The following is a 25321-nucleotide window of genomic DNA, read 5'->3' as shown; positions in this document are numbered from 1 at the left end:
CATATTTCCTACTTTATCAAATCTCAGCTCCACAGTCTAGCCATCAGTCTTCCATGTAGATGGCTTCCTAGTTTCACTAATATAAGCTTCTGCCTATTGACATGGGAGAGGGGAAAACATCTTTCTTTCTGCTGCTTTGCATCTTATTTAGGCTTTAAGAATCTCTGCACATTTTTTCTTCATCACGAAGCCTTCTCTGATCTATACCAGTCATCTTGGATCTTTTTCTTCTGAATTCATAATCTGTTTTTTGGTTTTTTTTGTTTGTTTGTTTTTGTTTTTTTGAGACAGGATCTCACTCTGTTGCCCAGGCTAGAGTGCCATGGCATCAGCCTAGCAACAGGCAACCTCAAACTCCTGTGCTCAAGTAATCCTCCTGCCTCAGCTTCCCAAGTAGCTGGGACTATAGGCATGCACCACCATGCCTGGCTAATTATATATATATATATATATACATATATATATACTTTTAGTTCTCCAGCTAATTTCTTTCTATTTTTTTAGTAGAAACAGTCTCACTCTTGCTCAGGCTGATCTCGAACTCCTGAGCTCAAGCAGTCCTCCCTCCTCGGCCTCCCAGAGCGCTAGGATTACAGGTGTGAGCCACCACACCTGGCCTGAATTCATAATCTGTACCACAGAGTATTGTATAGTATTTACTATTTGGCCTCATATTCTCTTTAATTTCAAGTATATTTTATAATCTCACACCAACATGGAAAATAAAGTAGAATACAGAAAAGAGAATAAAGATAGAATAAAATAGAATACAGAAAAGAGAATAAAGTAAAAATTACTTGTAGTCCTGCCAAAAATAAATAAATGATCTTGTACTGACAGGATAGTAACATCTTTAAGGATCTAGATGGCATAATTCTTTTTTGTATTTCTAACACACAATATACAATGGAGGGGACTAGGGAAGAAGGTACATTTAAGTAATACTTTTACCAGGCATTTTATGTATATTATGTAACATTAAAGACAGTATTTAATCCCCTTTTTATATATATGAAGCTATGATTCCAAAGCTTTCATACCTGCTAAAAATACCTAGCTAGAAAGTGATGGAACCCATATTCATGCTCAAATTTTTCTAGTTCCAAAGCCTCTGCTGTTTGCATTATACCAGGAAATTTGTTCAGTAAATATTTGTGTATTAATTAGCTGTCATTATCTGAATGTAGAATTAGCTGAATGTAGAAACCAGATATGTATCATTTAAGACAACTTCTCTAAGCTTTGGTTTCTTTAGTGGTAAAATAAGCATCAAAATAGCACCTGGTTCCTAAGGTTGATGTGAAAGTGAAATGAGGCAATGGTGTATGTTAGGCATCTTACACAGAATCTGGTTCGCAGAAAGTAGCTGTTATTGCTTACTATTCTGTTGTTTTCTCATTTTCCTTCAATTTCATCTATGGTTCTTCCTGCACATTCATTTGTTATTTCCAGGCATTTTTTTTTTAACACTTACATATACCAAACATGGTGATGGGTCATATGGTTTCATTATGAACAAGGTAGACTCAGTCCCTGTCCACAGAGAGCTTACCTATCTAGCAAGAAAGTTAGATGATTAAGTAAATAGTCCTAACAAGACCTAAATGAGTATTATAATGGGGAAGATATGAAGCATTGTGGGAACTCTAGGTGTCAGGGAAGTCTTCCTGAAAAAGTAATATTTAAGTGGACAGCTGAAAGATGAAAGGTAACAAAGTGAAGAAGAAGAAAGAGTAAAGAGTATTTTAGACAGGAAATAGCTTGTGGGAAGACAAGTAGCAAAAGACAACTATATGGCCAGGCACAGTGGCTCACGGCTGTAATCCTAGCACTCTAGGAGGCTGAGGCGGCAGGATTCTTTGAGCTCAGGAATTCGAGACCAGCCTGAGCAAGAGAGAGACCCCGTCTATACTAAAAATAGAAAGAAATTAGCTGGACAACTAAAAATAATATAGAAAAAATTAGCCGGGCATGGTGACGCATGCCTGTAGTCCCAGCTACTCGGGAGGCTGAGGCAGAAGGATCGCTTGAGCCCAGGAGTTTGAGGTTGCTGTGAGCTATGCTGACGCCATAGCAGTCTAGACCAGGAAACAGACTGAGACTGTGTCTCGAAAAAAAAAAAAAGGCAACTATATTCTGTGAACTGAAAAGCATTCAGCATTGCCGAAGCAATGGAAAAACAGGAAGAGGTTAAGGTAAAATCTGGTGCCAGATCATGTGACATGCCTTTAAACCATGTAAATAAGAATATACTTTGTCCTGAGGGAGTAAGAGGCCTTGAAGAGTTTTGATGTGGCTGTTGTCATTCCTTTGTCCAACCACAGAGGTACTCACGTGACCCAGCTGGGGTCATTCATATTTTCTGTTCTCCTGGCCACAGCAACGAGCATGTGACTCAAATGATATAAGTCTACCCTTAAGACTTTTCTAATGAGACAGTGGTAGCTTTCCTACTCTAAGAGAACTGTTGAGATGTGAGTCCCGAGTTCCTGGTGGCCATGCTTTTTCTGTACAGAAAAAGCCTGTGTGCATTAGCCTCTCTGCAGAAGGACATAGAGTGAATATTACAGCCCCTCCATCCGTTGTGTCATGTATAGCTCTCTGCTGTGTTGGTTTGCTTGGTGAGAAATGGTCCCTACCTGTTCAAGTTTTAAGTAGGAATATGCCACATTCAGATTATCTTTTTTTATTTTCCAAAGATTTCTCAGGCTACATTGTGGTCAGTGAATTGGATGAAGTCAAGAAGAGAAGCAGGGAGAACAGTTAGGAGTCTGTGAAAGTATGATACTATTAATAGATTTTACTAGGAGTTGGGGCATAAATGGAAATAAAGCAGATTCCAGAGAAACGTTAGCAATATGGTTTACATAATTTGATGATTATTTGGATGGTGTTGGCAGAGTAAGAGGTACTGGAGAGGAAGGAGTCAAAGATGCCTCTGCTTCTGGATTTGGCCACTGATACCTTATAAACAATAGAAGTTTCTCATAGTTCTAACGGCTGAAAAATCCAAGTAGTACCCACACTATGAGGAAACCACATGGATTCCTAGCATATTCTTCCATTTTGGTTCATATACTGTGTAGCAGATCCTCAAATAAGGTCATTTTATTTAACGTCATTTTGTTATAATGTTGATGATGGGAAAAAAATCAATTCCCATTCAAGACTCCTGTCTATGTGGAGTTTGCCTGTTCTCCCCATGTCTGTAAGAGTTTTTTTTCAAGCACTGCAGCTTCCTCCCACATACTACAAATATATATGTTAGGATAATTGACATGGCTAAATCGTCCCAGTCTGAGTGAGTGTGCATGTGAACCCACCCTGCAATGGAACGGTGTCCTATCCAGGGTTGGTTTCCACCTTATGCCCTGAGCTTTTGGGATAGGCTTCAGCCACCCACAACCCTGGACTGGGATAAGCAGGTTGGAAAATGAATGAATGAATACAAACAATTGAATAATAAAATAAAGTATAATACAAATGAGGACAATAAACAATGCAGTACGAAAGCACTCAGGGAGCTCATCATATTTGGTGTTTGAACTGCATGAGGTAGGATGTGCTCCTTACAATTTTGCTTTGAAAACCTTCCTTGATTTAACCCACCAGCACTGTGACAGCCATCATTCACTGATTCACCAAAAATTGGATAAATAATTGTCTTACTTGGTTGGGGTTTTTTTGTTTTTTGTTTTTTGAGATAGAGTTTCGCTTTGTTGCCCAGGCTAGAGTGAGTGCTGTGGCATCAGCCTTGCTCACAGCAACCTCAAACTCCTAGGCTCAAGCGATCCTTCTGCTTCAGCCTCCCAAGTAGCTGGGACTACAGGCATGCACCACCATGCCCAGCTAATTTTTTCTATATATATTAGTTGTCCAGCTAATTTCTTTCTATTTATAGTAGAGACAGGGTCTTGCTCTTGCTCAGGCTGGTTTCGAACTTTTGACCTCGAGCAATCCGCCCACCTCGGCCTCCCAGAGTGCTAGGATTACAGGCGTGAGCCACCTCGCCCGGCCATCTTACTTATTTTTTTAATCTTTCTCAGGTGTATGTATAGTTCACATTTATTTCAATGTTTAATATTAGAAGTGTTTGGGGTCTTTATTTAGAAGTTTGGTGATGTTTTTGTGACCAGAAATATTTCCTAGAAACTTAACTTTTATTTATATCGATTAGCCTGTGGTAAAATTGATTTTGTTATATGTTGTTTTACGTATAGCCACAGTTTCCACGAACCTATCAATGACATTAAGTGAGGATTTACTGTTTCTAGATAGCACTCTTTTAGGTATGTTGTATGAGTTCAGGTCACTCATGTAGTTTCAGCATTGGTATTTTCTTTGCAATTTCTATTTGTCTTTTTTGCTTTGAGTTTGGAAAATGAACTTCCAGTATGCCTGTACCTACGTAGCTGTTTTCCTAGATGTCTACTTTTCCCATTTTTATTGAATGTTTAAAAATGAGCCTTTTCCCCCAAGTCATGAATAACTGATTTTAGAATTTTAGAATAACTTGATTTTATACTTAAAACTGACAACTGATTATATTTTCTTAAATGACTTGACAGGTTGGAATTCGAGGTACCAATATAGTTGTGCTTGGGGTAGAAAAAAAATCTGTTGCCAAGCTTCAAGATGAAAGAACTGTAAGGAAGATTTGTGCCCTTGATGACCACGTCTGCATGGCTTTTGCAGGTACTTACGGACCTACAATAGTGATACATAGTACCTTAGTGTAGTAGGGCAACACAATTGGTCTCACTGCTGCAGTTGTGCTATATTTATATAACATACAGTCACACTTCATTTCTTACTAAAAGCAATTTTTTTAAAGGAAAATCTCAAATTTGTAAACCAGGATTTCTGATAATGAGCTTTGATAAAGCATAAATGTTAAAAGATATATATTACATTACCTTACTTAAAACTTTAGGTAGCTGTTTTCTTTTAATAACTTTTGATTTGAAATAATTATGGTTCAGAAGTTACCAAAAACATGAAGTCTGCTTTTACCAAGTTTCCCTTAATGGTAACATCTTCAAAACCAGTAAATTGACATTCATTTAGTCCAAAGAGTTTATTCAAATGTCACCAGTTTTACATGCATTCATGCATGCATATGTGTATGTGTTTCGTTTTATTTCATTTATCTAATGTGCAGATTCATGGAGCCATCACTACAGTCAGGATATACAACTCTCCCATCATGACAAGGCTACCTCATACTATTCCATCTCTCCATCTTTAATCTCTAGAAACCATTGTCTATTCTCTGTGTCTGTAACATTTTGAGAATGTTATATGGATAAAGTCATATGATATATAACCTTTTCAGAATGGTCTTCTTTATTAAGCATAATTCTCTTACAATTTATCCAAATTGTTTCAGGTAACAACAGTCTATTTTTTTAATTGCTGACTAGTAGTCCATCTTATGAATGCGCCACAGTTTGTTAACTCTCACATTGAAGGACATTTGAGTTATTTCCAGTTTTTTTTTTTTTTTTTTTTTGAGACAGAGTCTCACTTTGTTGCCCATGTTAGAGTGAGTGCTGTGGTGTCAGCCTAGCTCACAGCAACCTCAAACTCCTGGGCTCAACCAATCCTCCTGCCTCAGCCTCCCAAGTAGCTGGGACTACAGGCATGTGCCACCATGCCTGGCTAATTTTTTTCTATATATATTAGTTAACCAATTAATTTCTTTCTATTTATAGTAGAGATGGGGTCACTCTTGCTCAGGCTGATTTCGAACTCTTGATCTCGAGCAATCCGCCCACCTGGGCCTCCCAGAGTGCTAGGATTACAGGCATGAGCCACTGCACCCGGCCTCCAGTTTTTGAATATTCTAAATAAAGCTTCTGTGAACTTTTGTGTATAAATTTTTGTGTGAACATAGGATTTCCTTTCTCTGGGGTAAATTTCTAAGAGTGCAATTGCTGTAATCCATATTTAGTTTTATAAAACACTGCCAAATTGTATTCCAGAGTGGCTATGCTATTTTAAATTCCATCTAGAAATGTACAAAGAATTCATTGTCTCTGCATCCTCAGCAGCATTTGGTGTTTTTACTCTTTTTTATTTTAGACATTTTTACAGGTATGTAGTGATATCTAATTGTAGGTATAAATTATATTTTCCTCCTGGCTAGTGATGTTGAACACATTTTCAGGTGCTTATTTGCATCTGTACAGTGAATAAAACATGCCTCATGTCATTTTTGCTTATTTTCTAATTATACTTTTTTTAAACTAGAATTTTATATTGTAGCTTAAAAACCTTAATCAAGCCAATGCAATGATACATGACTATAATCCCAGCTACTTGGGAAGTTGAGGCAAGAGGATCACTTGAGCCCAGGAGTTTGAATCCAATCTGGGCAACATAGTAAGATCCCACTTCTTAAAAAACAAAATTAACAAAGAACCAAAAAACCTCATTCAGGACAAAATAGCCTTTGTCCTACTATCTTAAAAAAGGAATGATCTTGCCATAAAACAGGCCTTAATACATTTTAAAAGATTGAAATCATACAAAGTATATTTTCTCATCAAAATGGACTAGAACTAGAAATCAATAGCAAAAAGAAAAGTTAAAAAACAACAACATGTAGAAGTTAAACAATATACTCCTAAATTACCCATGGATCAGTGAAAAAAAAATCACAAGGGACATTAGCAAATCTCTTGAGAGGAAAAAAAAATAACATATCAAAACTTATGGGGTGTATTGAAAGTAGTTCTAAGAGGAAAATTTATAGCTGTAAACACATTGAAAAAGAAAAATCTCAGTTCAACAACCTAACGTTATACCTTAAAACTATAAAAAGAAGCATAAACTAAATGTAAAGCTAGCAGAAGCAATAAAGTAAAAAAGTGAAGTAAAAAAATTAAAAAGTAAAGCAATAAAATAAGCATAGATAAATAACAGAAAATAGAAAAATGATAGAGAAAATTAACAAAACCAAATTCTTTGAAAAGATCAAAAAAATTGACAAACCTTTAGCTATTTTGACTAAGAAAACAAAGAAAAGACTCAATTAAAATGAGAATGAAAAGGGGGCATTAATACCAATAAAAAGGATTTAAGAGAGTACTATGAATAATTGTACACTAACAAAATGCCTTGAAACACACAAATTACCTTAATTAGATACATAAAATCTGAATAGACATAAGAAAACGTTGAATCAGTTATCAAAAACATCCCAACAAAGAAAAGTCCAGGAGCTAATGGCTTTACTGGTGAATTCTGCAAAATGTTTTAAAGAAGAATTAATATTAGTCCTTCTCAAACTCTTCCAGAGAATTGAGGAGGAGTGAACACTTGCAAACTGATTCTATAAAACCAGCATTACCATGATCCCCAAACCAGGCAAAGATACCACAGGAAAATAAAAACTATATACCAATATCCCTTATGAGAAGTGATGCAGAAATCCTCACCAATACTAGAAAAATGAATTCAGAATATTAAAAGTATCACACATCACAATCAACTGGAATTTATTCCTAGAATGCAAGGATGGTTCAACATATGAAGATCAATCAATGTAATATACAACATTAACAGAATGAAATAAAAAACTGCATGGTTAGGCCGGGCGCTGTGGCTCACGCCTGTAATCCTAGCTCTTGGGAGGCCGAGGCGGGCGGATTGCTCAAGGTCAGGAGTTCAAAACCAGCCTGAGCAAGAGCGAGACCCCGTCTCTACTATAAATAGAAAGAAATCAATTGGCCAACTGAGATATATATATAAAAAATTAGCCGGGCATGGTGGCGCATGCCTGTAGTCCCAGCTACTTGGGAGGCTGAGGCAGAAGGATCACTCGAGCCCAGGAGTTTGAGGTTGCTGTGAGCTAGGCTGACGCCACGGCACTCACTCTAGCCTGGACAACAAAGCGAGACTCTGTCTCAAAAAAAAAAAAAAAAAAAAAAAACTGCATGGTTATATCAATTGATACAGAACAATGCATTTGACAAAATTTAACACTCTTTTCTTGATAATGATACTCAACAACCTAAAAATAGAAGAAAATTACCTCAACATAATCAAAGCGATATATGAAAAACTCACAGCTAACTTTATACTCAGTGGTGAAAGACTGAAAGCTTTTCCTCTAGAATCAGGAACAAGATAAATATATCCACTTTTACCAGTACTATTCAACATAGTAATGAAAATCTTAGAGCAGTTAGGCTACAAAAAGAAATAAATGGCATCTAAATTGGGAAGGAAGAAAAATTGTCTCTGTTAACATATAACATGATCTTAAATATAGAAAACTAAAGATTGCACAAAAAATTATTAGAAATAATAAACAAGTTGGGCAAAGTTGTAGGACACAAAATCAATACCCAGAAACTAGTTGTATTTTTATACACTAACAATGAACAATCAGAAAAGGGAATTAAGAAAAACAATTCCATTTACAATAATATCAATGGCCAGTAAGCACAAATGATGGTGAAAATATGATCAACATCACTGATTGTGGAGGCTAAAACAACTCCATCTTCGATGTTAATTGGCCATGTTGACTTTTGATTAACCCCAGTTTGGGGAATGCCTCCAAGATTTCTACTTCTACCTACTTGCTTTAAATCCTGCCCTTAGGTCCAGACAGCCTTGATGTTGTTATAAACAAGTACTTACCATGAATCCTGCCCTTAGACAAAGTCTTGCCTTCCCAAGTGGTCAATCAGTTGTCCTATACATTGCTCCCCTTTGGTATGTAAGTCCTGGGTCTGGGGTATAGCAGGGTGGATATCCACCATCTCTCTACCAACTAGGACATAGCTACTGTTTGTAAGTCCTTATCAAATGTTTCTTTCTGAGAAAATGGACTTGTCAGTCTCTTTCTTTGGCCTATCAGCTTCCTTGGCCTTTGGGGGTTAGTTTGCATAGACCTCACCATGGAACACTAATAATTAGGGAAATGCAAATCAAAACTACGGTGATGGCTGGGCATGGTGGCTTACACCTGTAATCCTAGCACTCTGGGCAGCTGAGGCAGAGGATTGCTTGAGCTTAGGAGTTCAAGATCAGCCTGAGCAAGAGCAAGACCCCATCTCTACCAAAAGTAGAAAAAATTAGCTGGAGGTGGTTGCACCCTTCTGTAGTCCGAGCTACTCGGAAGGCTGAGACAGGAGGATCACTTGGGCCCAGGAGTTGAAGATTGCAGTGAGCTATAATGACACCAATGTACTCTAGCCCAGGCAGCAAAGTGAAACTGTCTCAAACAAACAAACAAACAAACAAAACACTGCAGTGATACACCGCTTTATATTTATCAGTATGGCTATTATCAAACAAACAAAATCCCCAAAATACCAAATGTTGGCAAAGGTGTGGACAAGTTGGAATCCTCTTGCACTATTGATGAGATTGTAAAATGGTACAGTCACTATGAAAAAAAGTATGACTACTCCACAAAAAAATTAAAGAGAATTAGCATATAATCTAGCAGTCCACTTCACATATATGAAAAGCATTGAAAATAGACTTGAACAGATATTGGTATACCTATGTTCATAGCATTATTCATAATAGCCAAAAGGTAGAAGCAACCCAAATGTGCATTGATGGATGAGTGAAAAAACAAAATGTGGTGTGTACATACAGTAGACCATAATTCATCTTTAATAAGGAAGGAAATTTGGACATATGCTACAACACATATGAACCTTTATCCCAGTCACCATAGGACAAATACTGTATGATGATTCCACTTTATGAACTAGAATAGTCAAATTTATAGAGACAAGGAGTAGAATGGTGCTTGCCAGGGAATGGGGGTCAGGGTAGAATGAGGAGTTATTTAATGAGTACAGAGTTTCAGGTTTGTAAGATGAAAAGTTCAGGAGATGAATGGTGGTGATGGTCACACATGTGAATGTACTTAATGTCACTGAAATGTACACTTAAAAATGGTTACAATGGTAAATTTTATGTATGTTTTACCACAATAAAAGACAATAGGGAAAAAAGGAATAATTTTAATGTAAATGATATGGACTTCTTTAACCTCTGATGCATATACCTTTCTAACTATTTTTAATATAAAAATAACCTTAATATGTATGTATCTTTTTGGCACAGTAAAGCATTCACAAATATTATTTTTCTCATGTTAATTGGTTTTTGTAATTGGCAAATACCTAAATGTCTATTATTAGAGAATCATTATGATAAATCATGGTATAGCCATACAATGGCTTAAAAACATAGGCTCTGGAGTCATATTAAGTGGATTCGAAGACATACTTCATTATCTGCTAAACCTGTAACTGGGAGCAAAGTACTTACCTGCTCCTTACCTCAGTTTACTTATCTGAGTACCTTATTTATTGTTGTAAGAATTAATAGAGTTAATACATGTGAAGAATTGGAATTGTATATCTGACATATGTGAATGTTTCATGAATACTGCTATTCATTACTAATCATACTGCCATTGCTATTGCAACTGCCATATCATTATTATTATTTAGTGGCAATGTAAAAAGGAGGTGGTAGAACCTGTTCTATGATTTATATACATCCCACAAAAGTTCATGTGTTGGAAACTTAATCCCTCTGTCCTCATTAACATGATACTGATGGCTCCTCCCTCACACACGAATTAATGTCATTAACACAGGAGTGAGTTTAGTTATAACTGGAGTCAGATCCTGATAAAAAGGATGAGTTCAGCCCACTTCCCTCACTGGCTCATTTGCTAACTTCCATCTTATACCATAGGATGACTCTCATCAGTTGCCAGTGTCATGCTGTTGTGCTTCCCAGTTTCAGAACTGTGAGCTCAATAAACTTCTGTATATGTTACCCAGTTTGTAGATTCTGTTATAGCAACAGAAAAAGGAATAAGACAGAAAATTGTGGGCAAGAAGTGGAGCTGTTTCTGTAACAAATAACTGAAAATGTGGAAGTGGCTTAGAACTGGGTAATAGGTAGAGGCTGGAACAGTTTTGAAGTGAGTGCTGGAAAAAGCCATAAATGGAGCACTGAGGGCAATTCTGGTAAAGACTCAGAAGAGGAGTGCTGTGGGGAAATTCTAAATCTTCTTAGAGATTACTTAAGTGGTTGTGACCAGAATGTTGATATGGACAATAAAGGCCATTCTGATGAGGTATCTAATGGAACTGAAAAATAAAATTTTGGACACTAGAGCAAAGGCTATCCTTGATATAAAGCAGCAAAAAACTTGGCTGAACTATGTTCATGCTCCAGGGATTTATGAAAGGCAGAATTTAAGAATGACAAATTAGGTTATATGGTAGAAGAAATATCTAAGCAGCAAGGCATTCAGGCTGCTACATGGCTACTTTTAACTACTTAAAGTAAAATAAGAGAGGAAAGAGATAATTTAAAGACAGAATTTATAATTAAAAGGGAAACAGAGTGGAAAGATTTGAAAAATTTGCAGCCTGGCCATGTGATAGAGAATGAAACAACATTTTCAGCAGAAGATTCCAAGGGTGAGACCAAGGAGCCTTTGATGAGATTAGTATGGAGATAAAATCAGAGGCTATTTGTTAAAATAATGGGAGAAAATTCCCAAAAGCATTTTAGAGATTTTCAAGGCAGCCCCTCCCATCATATGCCCAGAACTCTAGAAAGGCAGAATGACTTCAGGGATGGGCCACTGTCTAGGGCCACCTCTGGTCTCTGCTCCTTGCAGTCCCATGCAGGGTTCCATGGCCACCCTAGCTTAAGTGGCCCTAGGGTGGCTCCACTTGCTGCTCTAGAAGATACAAGTCATAAACCTTGGTTGCATACCTGTGGTGCTAATTCTGCAGGTGGGCAGAATGCAAAAACTATGGAGGGGAGGGGCATAACTTCCTTCATCTAGATTTCAAAGGACGTCAAGAACAGCCTGGAAGTATACATAGAGTTTGTCAGGAGGTGGTGCTACCACAGAGAGACCCTAGCAGGGCAATGCTGAGCAGAAATGTGAGGTGGGAGTCAGAACTTCCATGGAGAGCTCCTACTAGGGCAAAACCTAGTGGGCCACCCCCAAGACTCCCAAACTGTATAGCTACCAGTATACAATGTCAGTCTAGGAGAACTGCTGCATAGGCTGAGCCCAGCAAAGCCATAGAGGTGGACTTCCTGAGGCTTTGCAGGACCAAACTCCCCAGTGTGTCCAAGAGGCAGCACATGGAATAAAAGATGATTCTGAAGCTTTTATGTTTAATGTTGTTTACCCTGTTGGATTTTGAACTTACTTGGGACCAATTACTCTTTTTCCTTACCTCTTCCCCCATTTTAGAATGGAAATGTCTATCCTATACCTGTCCCACCATTATATTTTAGAGGTGGGCAACCTGTTTTGATGTCACAGGCTCCCAGGTGGAGAGAATTTGCCATGGGATAAGTCATGCCTAGAGTTTCACCTACGTCTGATTTAGATGAGACTCTTGACTTTGGACTTTTGAGTTTATGCTGAATTGAGTTAAGGAGTTAAGATTTTGGGACTATTTGGATGGAATGAATGTATTTTGTATTTCGAGAAGTATATAAGTTTTGGGGGGTCAGGAGCAGAGTGCTGTGGTTTTAATGTCCCTACAAAACTCATGTTGAAATTTAACTGCCATTATAACAGTGTTGAGAGGCAGAACTTTTTAATGGGCTGATTAGTTGACACAGTTTCAATGTTTGTCCCCTCCAAATCTCATGTTGAAATTTGATCTCCAGTGTTCAAGGTGGGGCCTAGTAGGAGATGTTTGGGTCATGGGGACAGATCCCTCATGAATAGATTGATGCCCTCCCCATGGTAATGAGTTAGTTCTTGCTCTGTTAGTTCAAACAAGAACTGGCTGTTTAAAGAGTATGGCTCCCATATTCTCTCTCTTGCTCCTTCTGTCACCATATGACATGCCTGCTCCCCTTCACTTTCCACCTTGATTGGAAGTTGCCTGAAACCCTAAGCAGATGCTGGTGCCATGCGTCTTGTACAGTCTGTAGAACTGTGACCCAAATAAACCTTTTTTATTTCTAAATTACCCAGTCTCAGGTATTCCTCTGTAGCAACACAAAACGGAATAAGATACCAGATCATGAGGGCTCTGCCCTGGTAAGCAGATTCCTGCCATTATCATGAGAGTGTATTGGTTACCTTGCGTGGTTAGCCTGCTTTTTCTCTCTGTCTCTGCATCTTGCCATATCATGTTTTTCTGCCATATTATGATATACCAAGAAGGCCCTCACTATATGCCAGTACCATGCTCTTGGACTTCCCAGCCTCCCAAACAGTGAGAAACAGATTTCTTTTCTTTCTGAAGTACCCAATCTGTGGTTTTCTGTTACAGGAACAGAAGATTGGCTAGGACAATCTGTATGTATAGACATAGGAGATTAGCTATAATATAGATTAAAAATAGTAGGTCATAGAGGAATATGGATAATATGGTTTTAAATTTTGAAATGTGATAGCTTCTGTTCTCTGTTGGCGTATTTTACAGTGAGCACATATCAGAAAAACATGGAGTTCTATTTGAAAAAATTACACTTTTGTTGATGTTGTTATTCTTACAGTTGTGCCTGTACTGTTTGGAAAACAAACCTTAAGAAATATCAGAATATCAACATCAAATTGGTACTGACTGATTAACACTATGGTGCTCAAAGGGTGGTGGTGTTCACGAGGGATTTGGAGGTTTGGGAGATAGTCCCACATCTGAGGGATGTTGTGAACATTGTGGAGGGGAAGGGCATACCTCTAAGCCTTGCTAGTGAGAGGCAAAGATAAAAAATGTAACCAAAATGTTAAAAAAAAACAAAAACCATTTATCGGATGTTGGGCAGGTGGGAGGGGGAAGGAGGGATTGGGTATTTACATACAAAGTGAATGTGATGCACACTGTCTGGGGGATGGACACGCTTGAAGCTCTGACTCCAGGGGGGAGGGGAGGCAAGAGTAACGTATGTAACCTTAACGTTTATACCCCCATAGTATGTTGAAATAAAATAAATATCAGAATATTTGAAGAAAAATTATTTCATGTAGCATGTAGAATTACTATTAAGTAGATCCCACTTAATAGTAAAAATTTTACATTGTATTAATATATCTTAAAGGTAAATTTGTGGTAGAGATTGAACATCCCAAATTTAAAAATCCAAAATCTGAATTGTTGTAAAATCTAGAACTTTTTGAGTACCAACATGACACTCCAAAGAAATGCTCATTGGAGCATTTTGGATTTTCAGATTTGGGATAATCAGCTGATAAGCAAAATGCAAATATTATAAGACCTGAAAAAAATCCAAAACACTTCTTGTCTCAAGCATTTTGGATGGAGGATAACCGACTTGATTTTTCAAACCCTTAATTTTAGCCAAAAAACTGAGAAGTGACATTTCACAATTGTGTGGAATGCAGTTTAAATTCAGTGGATACGTTTAATAATGAAGTAATGGTTCTGTTTTCATAAAAAGTCCAGCTTACTGTGAGTGTTTAAACCATTATTCTTTAAAAACTAAGTAAGAATGCATCAAATTAAGCTTTTTTTTTTTTTTGAGACAGGGTTTCACTTTGTTGCCCAGGCGAGAGTGACCGCCATGGCATCAGCCTAGCTCACAGCAACCTCAAACTCCTGGGCTCAAGCAATCCTCCTCCCTCAGCCTCCCGAGTAGCTGGGACTACAGGCATGCACTACCATGCCTGGCTGATTTTTTCTATGTATTTTTAGTTGTCCAATTAATTTCTTTCTATTTATAGTAAACACGGGGTCTCACTCTTGCTCAGGCTGGTTTTGAACTCCTGACCTCGAGCAATCCACCCGCCTCAGCCTCCCAGAGTGCTAGGATTATAGGCGTGAGCCACCATGCCTGGCCTTTTTTTTTTTTTTTTTTTTGAGTCAGAGTCTCACTCTTGCCTGGGCTATAGCGCCATGGTGTCAGTCTACCTCACGGCAACCTCAAACTCCTGGGCTCAAGGGATCCTACTGCCTCAGCCTCCCGGGTAGTGGGACTATAGGCATGCACTACAATTTCTGGCTAATTTTTTCTATATATTTTTAGTTAGCCAGTTAATTTCTTTCTATTTTAGTAGAGACAGGGTCTCAATCTTGCTCAGTCTAGTTTCAAACTTCTGACCTTGAGAGATCCTCCCAGAGTGCTAGGATTACAGGCGTGAGCCAAATTTGCGCCCCTGGCCCAAATTAAGTCTTAAATGAAATAAATCAGAAGGTAGGGCAAGTAACACTTAATTTTATAAATCCTGTATGATGAGCATGTATTGAGAGGAAAAAAAGGTTTTATGAGAGAAAAAGGTTTCATTTGAGGCCAGGCGGAGGTGGCTCACGCCTGTAATCCTAGCACTCTGGAAGACAGGCCGGCAGATCATTTGAGCTTAGGCGTTCGAGACCAGCCTGAGCAAGAGTGAGATCCCATTTCTACCAAAAATAGAAAGAAATTAGGCAAACAACTGAAAATATATAGAAAAAACTAGCTGGGCATGGTGGCGCATGCCTGTGGTCCCAGCTACTTGGAAGGCTGAGGCAGATGGATTGCTTGAGCCCAGGAGTTCGAGGTTGCCGTGAGCTAGGCTGGATGCCATGGCACTCTAGCCCAGGCAACAGAGTGAGAGTTTGTCTCAAAAAAAAAGAGGAAAGAAAAAGATTTCATGGAGGCTAAAACTCATGTGACAAAGAAAAACATACTGAAAAAATGTATTTTTGTAAAATTTTGATTATTTTTATAGGACTGACTGCTGATGCTAGAGTAGTAATAAACAGAGCCCGTGTGGAGTGTCAGAGCCATAAGCTTACAGTGGAGGACCCAGTTACTGTGGAATATATAACTCGCTTCATAGCAACTTTAAAGCAGGTAAGCTCATGGTCTAATACACTTCTTTGAGTTTTCTCACTTTTCATCATTATAAGTCCTATCATAGAAATACTACAATTACTCCAACCATTTGGTCTATTAAATCTATTAAATTCCTTTTTATTTCTCACACTTCTTTTATACTCACACTCTTATTCCAGTAGAATACATTGATTTAACTACTAGAAATCTCAATCAGTATTAATTCTGGGAATTATATTCAAATTTAAAAGAACAGTACGTCTAATTTTTTTTTTAATCTTTTGAGACAGGGTTTTGCTCTGTTGCTTGGGCTGGAGTACAGTGGTGTGGTTACAGCTCACCATGATCTCCAACTCCTAGGCTCAAATGATCTCCCAGGGTCAGCCTCCCAATTAGCTAGGACTACAGACACATACCATCATGTTCAGCTAATTTTTTTTTTTTTAATTTGTTTCTTATAGAGATGAGGCTGGTCTTGAATTCCTCATGCCTAGGCCTCCCAAAGTGCTGGGATTGCAGACATGAGCTATCACTCCAGGCTGATAAATCTAATCTTTTAAAGGGGTTTTCTGGAGATATAATAATAAGAACCATTCTTTAAATGTTTTCCAAAGACACCAATTATTCTTTTACCCAAATATCTATTATGATTTGAATATGTCCCCCAAAAAGCATGTGCTGGAAACTTAATCCCTAATGCCACAGTGGTGGGAGGTGGTGCCTAATTAGAGGTACTTAGGTTATGAGGGATCCACCCTCTTGAATGGATTAATTCTGATTATAAAAGGACTTGAGGCTGCAAGTTCAATCTCTGCTCTCTCTCACAATCTCTTGTCTTTACACCTGCTCTCTTGCCTGTTGGTACTAGGATGAAACAGCACCAAAACCATGGCTTGGTGTGGGCTTCTTGATCTTGGACTTCCTAACCTCCCTAACTATAAGAAATAAACCTCTGTTCTTTATAAATTATCCAGTCTCAGGTATTCTGGTATAACAACACAAAATAGACTAAGGCAAAATTTAAACATAACTGATCAGATTTAGATATGATTTCTTCTTAATCCCTGCATAGATACATGGCTTAACATTAAGTGTAATCAAGTATATATTTATTATTTTTTCACTTATGTACTTTATATATGGCAATGTTGTCTTTATAGTTATTATTCTTACTAATTCTATAATACTGTTTCTAGTTGCTATCTGATAATTTAGTTACATTGTTTCCATTTTCTTTTATTCTCCTTTTCTCTTTCTCTCTCTTCTTTTGCTCTTTCTGTCTCTCTGGAAATCTAATAATATTATTCTATCTTTGTTATGGCTTTTGTTTTTATTCTTTGAATTATTTTGTTAAATTAATTTTTAGTATGGGCTTACTACATTAAAGATTACAATTGGTTTTAAGACTCTTTATATGAAGCTAAATTGCTTCTTAGAAAGATTGAGCCAATTTTTATTGTACAACTAGCAATGCATAAATGTATCCCTGAAGAATCATCAACGTAGGGTTTTTCATTTTTCTTTTATTTTACAAATAAGTATCATGTAGTACTGTAATAGTTGTTTTAATTTGTGTTTTATAATTAGCAGTGAGGTTGAATTTTTTTCCACGTTTGTCTGTTATTTTCAGTTCTCATGTTATAAACTATGTTTTCTTTTGACAGGCACTCAAATGGTTAAGAGTGTGCCTGCAGGAGCCACATTTTGGGGATTTGAATCCTGACTTTGCTCCTTCTTAGTGCCTTGGGCAAACTATTTCACCTACTTTAGCTTCAGTTTTCTTATTTGTAAAATCAGCATTAAAATAATACCTACTTTGTTGATTTGCATTATGGAGTAAATAATATATTGTAAGCAGTTAGAACACTTATTGGCACAGATTTTACCATTTGTTTAAACTCATATATTCTATATGTTAAAGTTTTAACTGATTGGGTTATAACAAAATTATCCTTTTTAAAAAAATTTGTTAGTTCATGTTGCAAGAAAGTCCAATATTTTTATATTATTCTATTTTTCTGTTTTATTTGCTTCGATTTTCCCATTTGTTAAAAAGTCATCCACCAAAAAATAAACTGCAGAACATTGTATATATAAGGTTCCCACTTGTGGTTTTTAGATTTCCTTCTAGAAATATCAAAGCTATTCATGAAACATTGTCATAAGTCTATGACATTGGGATTGCCACTGCAGTAGCGGACCTGGGGCTATGGGGTCCACAGTAGATATCTCATGTGCACCTTTTATGCTTTTAAATTATTTTAACCCTGTCCATGTATTTTTTTTTGTTTTTTTTTTTATTTTTTTTTGTTTTTTTTTTTTATTTTGGCATATTATGGGGGTACAGATTTTAAGGTTTCAATAAATGCCCATTTCCCCCCCTCCCTGTCCATGTATTTTTATTTAAAAAAAGAACATGGTTAATTAAGCAAGTTAAATAAAATGATCTCTCCTCTAAGGTATATTTACAAAGCATTTACTTCATACCTATGTGTGAATGAGGAACCTTAGAAAGAACAAAGACATTAAAACATAAACCATATTCTTTAAGAGTTTATATTCATAGCCTATTTGCATTCAGATTTTGAAGTGACTTATAAAAAAACATATAATATAATAGAGTTATATCAGCAAGATGACCAGGAGTTGCCTGGTACTGGTTCTACCCACAAAAAGGAACTGAAAAAATGATGAACAGCTATATTTTGACAAGAGTCATGGAGGAAATATACTGGAGAGCACCAGGAGAGTGGTGAAATTTCTATGGAGTATGGAAGCCCAGAATAACACACTAGAAAGGAGAGTGAGGCATTCTGCCTCTGCCACACTGACTCTCCTCTAGGATCATCAGCTTGGAGATTCTCAGAAGCCCCCAGTGCCGCCACAAATGCCACCAGTCCTCACTGCAAGGAGCATTTCCCAGTCCTCACAAGCCACAAGTCCAGTTTGGAGACTAGGTGGCTAATTTTTTCTATTTTGGGTAGAAATGGAGTCTTGTTCTTGCTCAGGCTGGTCTCGAACTCCTGACCTCAGGAAATCCTCCTGCCTCAGCCTCCCAGATTGCTAGGATTACAGACATTAGCCCCTTGCCTGGTTAAAAGAATTGTCTTACTTGAGTTTTTAAATAGAGATAACAGTACATAATTAACATAATATACTTGGTAATAATAGTATCAAGTAAGAATACTTATTAATAGTAGTAACAATTATAGTGTCCCTCAAGGTAAGCCAAGGACATGTTTCCAAAGCATAGCCCATTGAAATCAGCTTTACTGAGAACAAAAATGGTATGGCATAAATACACAGTTGTCTGCTGTATTAGGAAGACTATGATCTAATTATGTTACCAAAATATATACAAAGCAACAAGAAAATAATTTTGAGACCATGTATAAACAAACTTGTGATACTATTTTATAGACTGTACAGCTTAAGTTTTAAAAAAAATTCATCATGAATTGAGATTAGTCCAGAAAGGGTCAGGAAAAAGATCTTTAATATATAGAATAAGAATCAGAAAAGTAGATCATTTTGGCAGCAATGCTTCATTTATTATTAGAATTTTTTATTTGATAAGTATTAGGTTGGTTCAAAAGTAATTGCAGTTTTGGACTGTGAATTTTAAATCCTTATAGCCGGGCTTAAACACATTTTTATTAATCAAAAAAGGAACCATTACCATCAACACATTTTTTTCAGCGAGAAATAAGTTTATTCCTGTAGCATAAAAATCCATGCTTTGGGATTCGACAAACTCTTGGAAAGCCTTTTCTGCATCCTGATGGTTGTGGAAGCATTTTCCCTGCAAAAAGTTGTCAAGATGCTTGCAGAAGTGTTGGTCAGTTGGCAAAAAGATCAGGTGAATATGGCGGATGAGGCAAAACTTCGTAGCCCAATTCGTTCCACTTTTGAAGTGTTGGTTGTGTGACCTGTGGACAGACGTTGTCATGGAGAATTGGGCCCTTTCTGTTGACCAATTCTAGCTACAGGCTTTGCAGTTTTCGGTGCATCTCATTGATTTGCTAAGCATACTTCTCAGGTGGAATGATGTCTCCGAGATTCAGAAAGCTGTAGTGAATCAGACTGGCAGCAGACCACCAAACAGTGACCAGGACCTTTTTTGGTGAAAGTTTGGCTTTGGGAAGTGCTTTGGAGCTTCTCCTCAGTCCAGCCACTGAGCTAGTCATCACCGGTTGTCATATAAAACACACTTTTTGTCACACATCACAATTTGATCAAGAAATGGTTTGTTGTTGTTGCGTACAATAAGAGGAGATGATGCTTCAAAACCATGATTTTTATTTTTTTTTATTTTCAGACAGCTCATGAGGCACCCACTTTATTGAGCTTTTTCACCTTTCCAATTTGCTTCAAATGCCAAATTACTGTAGGATGGTCAATGTTGAGTTCTTCGGCAACTTCTCATGTAGTTATAAGAGCATCAGCTTAGATGATTGCTCTCAATTGGTTGTTGTTAAGTTCCAATGCCTGGCCACTGCACTCCTCATCTTCAAGGCTCTCTTCTCCTTTTCAAAACTTCTTTAACCAGCACTGCACTGTACATTCATTAGCAGTTTCTGGGCCAAATGCGTTGTTGGTGTTACAAGTTGTCTCTGCTACTTTACGACCCATTTTGAACTTGAATAAGAAAATCACTCAGATTTTCTTTTTGTCTAACATCATTTGCATAGTCTAAAATAAATGTAAAATAAACAGCAAGTAATAAGTCATTAGCAAGAATATGTAGGCCGGGCGCGGTGGCTCACGCCTGTAATCCTAGCTCTCTGGGAGGCCGAGGCAGGCGGATTGCTCAAGGTCAGGAGTTCAAAACCAGCCTGAGCAAGAGCGAGACCCCGTCTCTACTATAAATAGAAAGAAATTAATTGGCCAACTGATATATATATATAAAAAAATTAGCCGGGCATGGTGGCGCATGCCTGTAGTCCCAGCTACTCGGGAGGCTGAGGCAGAAGGATTGCTTGAGCCCAGGAGTTTGAGGTTGCTGTGAGCTAGGCTGATGCCACGGCACTCACTCTAGCCTGGACAACAAGTGAGACTCTGTCTCAAAAAACAAAAAAACAAAAAAACAAAACAAAACAAAAAAAGAATATGTAAAGTGAGAAATGAGCATTAAAATAATGTATAGCATAACCATATTTATTTAAGAATGTATTCCTATATCAAACGACAAATGTCAGCAATGCTAAAACCACAGTTACTTTTGCACCAACCTAATAATGGTGTTATCCTAAAAATACATTTTATTTTTCAGAAATATACCCAGAGCAATGGACGAAGACCCTTTGGTATTTCTGCCTTAATCGTAGGTTTTGATGATGATGGTATCCCAAGATTATATCAGACAGATCCTTCTGGTACTTACCATGCTTGGAAGGTGAGTCATAAATTTGTTAATATGTATATTTTTAGAAGTTAAGTAAATATATTCACAGTAAATTCTTTATTGTTTTCAGGAACATGATAAAATTTTGTTGCATTAAAATACTAATCACCACCATTCTGATAAAATATTGATCATGGAACAAACTTTCTAACTGTAACCATTTATTCAGAAACTGATGGTTTTGGATGAATACAGAAACACCTTGGTTTATTAAGCATAGGGTCTTTTTTCTACTTTTGAAAAGATGTAATAAACCTAAGTGTTTATAAATGCCTAAGAGAAATCCAGTTCCTATTCATTGTTCACTCTTCCAAATTAATATTGTATCAGATAGATGCTTGCTTTGAATAGTAATAATCTTTCTGGTTTTAATAAAGAATTAGATGAATATTTAAATTCCTACTAAAATATTTAATGCATTATCTATTGTAGGCAAGTCAGAGCACCCCAAATTGTGAATCTGTACTTGCATGATAGTACATAGTGATAATCTCCACATAATTCCTGGAATATATCATAATTTGTTTTCTGGATAAGTTGTTAATTCTTATTTTGGCATTCAATGACAGTACTAATACTAACTTTGTTTAATGGTGCACTCAAATCCAATATAAAAGTCTAGGGCAGGCCGGGCGTCGTGGCTCACGCCTGTAATCCTAGCTCTCTGGGAGGCCGAGGCAGGCGGATTGCTCGAGGTCAGGAGTACGAAACCAGACTAAACAACAGCGAGACCCCGTCTCTACTATAAATAGAAAGAAATTAATTGGACAACTAATATATATAGGAAAAATTAGCCAGGCATGGTGTCGTATGCCTGTAGTCCCAGCTACTCGGGAGGCTGAGGCAGTAGGATTGCTTGAGCCCAGGAGTTTGAGGTTGCTGTGAGCTAGGCTGATGCCATGGCACTCACTCTAGCCTAAGCAACAAAGTGAGACTCTGTCTCAAAAAAAAAAAAAGTCTAGGGCAGGGGTCTTCAAACTTTTTAAACGGGGGACCAGTTCACTGTCCCTCAGACTGTTGGAGAGTATGCACTGTGGGCCCGGGACGAGTCCGCTGCTAAGGAGGACAGGCAGCTGCAGCAAAAATACCTAGCAGGCCGGATAAATGTCCTAGGTGGGTGGCATGTGGCCCGTGGGCCGTAGTTTGAGGACACCTGGTCTAGGAGCTAAAGAAATCTATTTTCCAGAAGTGAATTTTTACATATACTCGTGTATAAGAATAAGACTACACTACAAAATATAAGTGATTTTGACTTTATTAAAAGTTAAAATACCTAGACTTCTAATAGTTTCATACCAAGTTTATTTTACTATTACTATTACTGCCAGGCACAGTGGCTCATGCCTGTAATCTCAGCACTTTGGGAGGCTGTGGTGGGAGGATCGCTTGAAGCCAAGAGTTTGAGACCTGCCTGGGCAACATAGCAAGACCCTCCACAAACATTTTTTTTTCAATTAGCTGGTACGGTAGTACATGCCTGTAGTACTAGCAACTTGCCAGGCTGAGGGAGGAGGATCACTGGAGCCTGGGAGTTGGAGGTTGCAGTGAGCTGTGATCATGCTGCTGCTTTCCAGCCTGGACAATAAAGGATGAAACCTTGTCTCAAAAAAATAAATAAACACAGTTTATTTAACTGTTATTAAGAGCCATATAAATTAGTGGGGAAATATTGTGATGGTCTTTATAGCTTGTGTTAAGTAAAAAAATTGATTTAAGTGGCTGACCATACTCATAAGATACTGTTTTATATACCAGTTAACTAGGCCAGTGAAACAGTAGATTGTATTCTTGCGACAAATATCAATATCAGAATACTTCTGTCAGCTGCGCATCTTCTTTAATCTATATTGCTAATCTAATTGGTAATCAGAAGGTATCAATTTACTTGCAGTATATATAAGACATTTTTTTCTGTCATTTAGAAAGCTTTTACATATACTAGATTTCTTGTGTCTCTCAATTCTCTGCCCTAAACAAACCAAGTTATTACACTCGGTCTTTAAATATTTTGAAGCTTGTCATCTTCTCTTTGTATTTATCATTACATCATTACCCTTCATTTCCATAGTATAACACAGCATTTTTCAAGTTTACATAGTTTTTCATTTTAATATAATTGCTTTCAGGAGACATATGGAGAAGTATTTTTGTTTTATCTCAGTTTAGAATATTATGGAATTTTTAAATTGTGGGGAATTTCATTGATTATCTTGCTCTGAAACTATACTCTTACTGTGATGTCTTCAGGTCACATAGTGGAGCAGGAACGTGTGAACACTATGTGCCACACAACATGTGCACCCCACTACCATATTGTCATTCTACTCATTTTAGGTACTGCTAAGTTTATACTCCTACTTACTAACAATACTGAAATTAGAACTCAATGTATTAGTCCAATGTTCTTTCCACTACATCATGCTAACTCCTTTAGACCAAATGATTTTCTAAGCATGTCATATAAATATTGATAGCCATTCTTGGAAGGTAGAATAAAATAAATCTTCTGACTTGATTTCTGCTACTAAAGACTATAACACTTTAGCTATGAGATCATGTTTTGCTTTTTTGTTTGCTTTTGTGTTTTTTGTTGTTGTTGTAGTTTTGTTTAGTTTTTTTGAGACAGAGAGAGTCTCACTCTTTTGCCCAGGCTAGAGTGCCGTGGCATCAGCCTAGCTCGCAGCAACCTCAAACTCCTGGACTCAAGCAATCCTCCTGCCTCAGCTTCCCGAGTAGCTGGGACTATAGGAATGTGCCACCATGCCCAGCTAATTTTTTATATATGTTTTTAGCTGTCCAGCTAATTTCTTTCTGTTTTTTTAGTAGAGACGGGGTCTCCCTGTTGCTCAGGCTGGTCTCAAACTCCTGAGCTCAAAGGATCCTCCCGCCTTGGCTTCCCAGAGTGCTAGGATTACAGGCATGAGCCACCACACCCAGCCTGCTTCTGTGTTGTTTTTTTTTTATATTTGTTTGTTTGTTACTCCGACATATTGTACCAGGTAGCCTGATAGAATGTTGCAGTGGGCTATTGGGAACATAGCTATGGTCCTGGCATGACAACACTTTGCAGTGCTACATTGTAGTCTTACAAGGCACAGGTAGAGTAAAATGTGGAATGGACAGTAGAAAAAAGAAGTTATAGACAGGCCAGGCATGGTGGATCACTTCCACAGGAAGATATTAACAATCCTATGTATAAATACACCTAACACCAGAGCTCCCAGATTCATAAAATAAGTACTACTAGACCTATGAGATAAAATAAATAGCAACTTAATAATAGTGGGGGGCTTAAACACTCCACTGACAGAACTAGACATATCATTGATCAAAAACTAATAAAGAAACACTGGACTTAAATGGGACCCTAGAAAAAAGGGACCTCATAGATATTTATGAAACATTCTACCCAAAAACTGCAGAATATACACTTAACAGCACATAGAACATTTTTCAAGATATACCATGTTAGACCACAAAACAAGTATTAGCAAATTTTTAAAAATTGAAATCATACCATACATTTTCTTATTTTTTTATTATCTTTTTTTCACTTTTATTCTAAATTTTATTTAGCTTTGATTTTTATTTATATTATATTTTTATTTTTGGGTTAAGGAATACATGTATTTTCTTAGACTACAGTGGAATAAAACTAGAAATCAATTCCAAGAGGAACTAACAAAACTATACATACATGTGGTAATCAAACAATCTGCTGCCAAATGATCTTTGGGTCAGTGAAGAAATCATTATGGAAATCAAAAATCTTTTGCATTGAATGACAGTGGTGACACAAGCTACCAAAATCTCTGAGATACAGAAAAAACAATTCTAAGAGGGAAGTTCATAGCACTAAATGCCAACATGAAAAGGACAGAAAGATGGTAAATTAACAACCTAATGTTACACCCAGGGAACTAGAAAAATAAGAACAAACCAAAACAAATCTAGCAGAAGAAAAGAAATAACAAAGATCAAAATAAAACTAAATGAAATTGAAACTAAAAAAAAAAGAAAATACAAAGGATCAGTGAAACAAAAAGTTAATTCTGGCCGGGCGTGGTGGCTCACGCCTGTAATCCTAGCACTCTGGGAGGCCGA

General features: G+C 37.3%; 1 protein-coding gene across 1 annotated transcript in view; it reads left to right on the top strand.

Moving 5' to 3' along the window:
- Positions 1-25321, top strand: part of PSMA8 (proteasome 20S subunit alpha 8) — a 41901-nt gene that overhangs the window by 2147 nt on the left and 14433 nt on the right. Inside the window, exons 2-4 of the mRNA XM_012740449.2 lie at positions 4569-4695; positions 15707-15831; positions 21086-21208. Coding sequence (XP_012595903.1) covers positions 4569-4695; positions 15707-15831; positions 21086-21208 — 375 coding nt within the window. The remainder of the gene's footprint in view (positions 1-4568; positions 4696-15706; positions 15832-21085; positions 21209-25321) is intronic.

Source organism: Microcebus murinus, chromosome 17 (assembly GCF_040939455.1).
Source record: "Microcebus murinus isolate Inina chromosome 17, M.murinus_Inina_mat1.0, whole genome shotgun sequence".
Classification (NCBI taxonomy): domain Eukaryota; kingdom Metazoa; phylum Chordata; class Mammalia; order Primates; family Cheirogaleidae; genus Microcebus; species Microcebus murinus.
The sequence above is the reverse complement of the archived record's forward strand: the minus strand, read 5'-3'. Positions and strand labels throughout refer to the sequence as shown.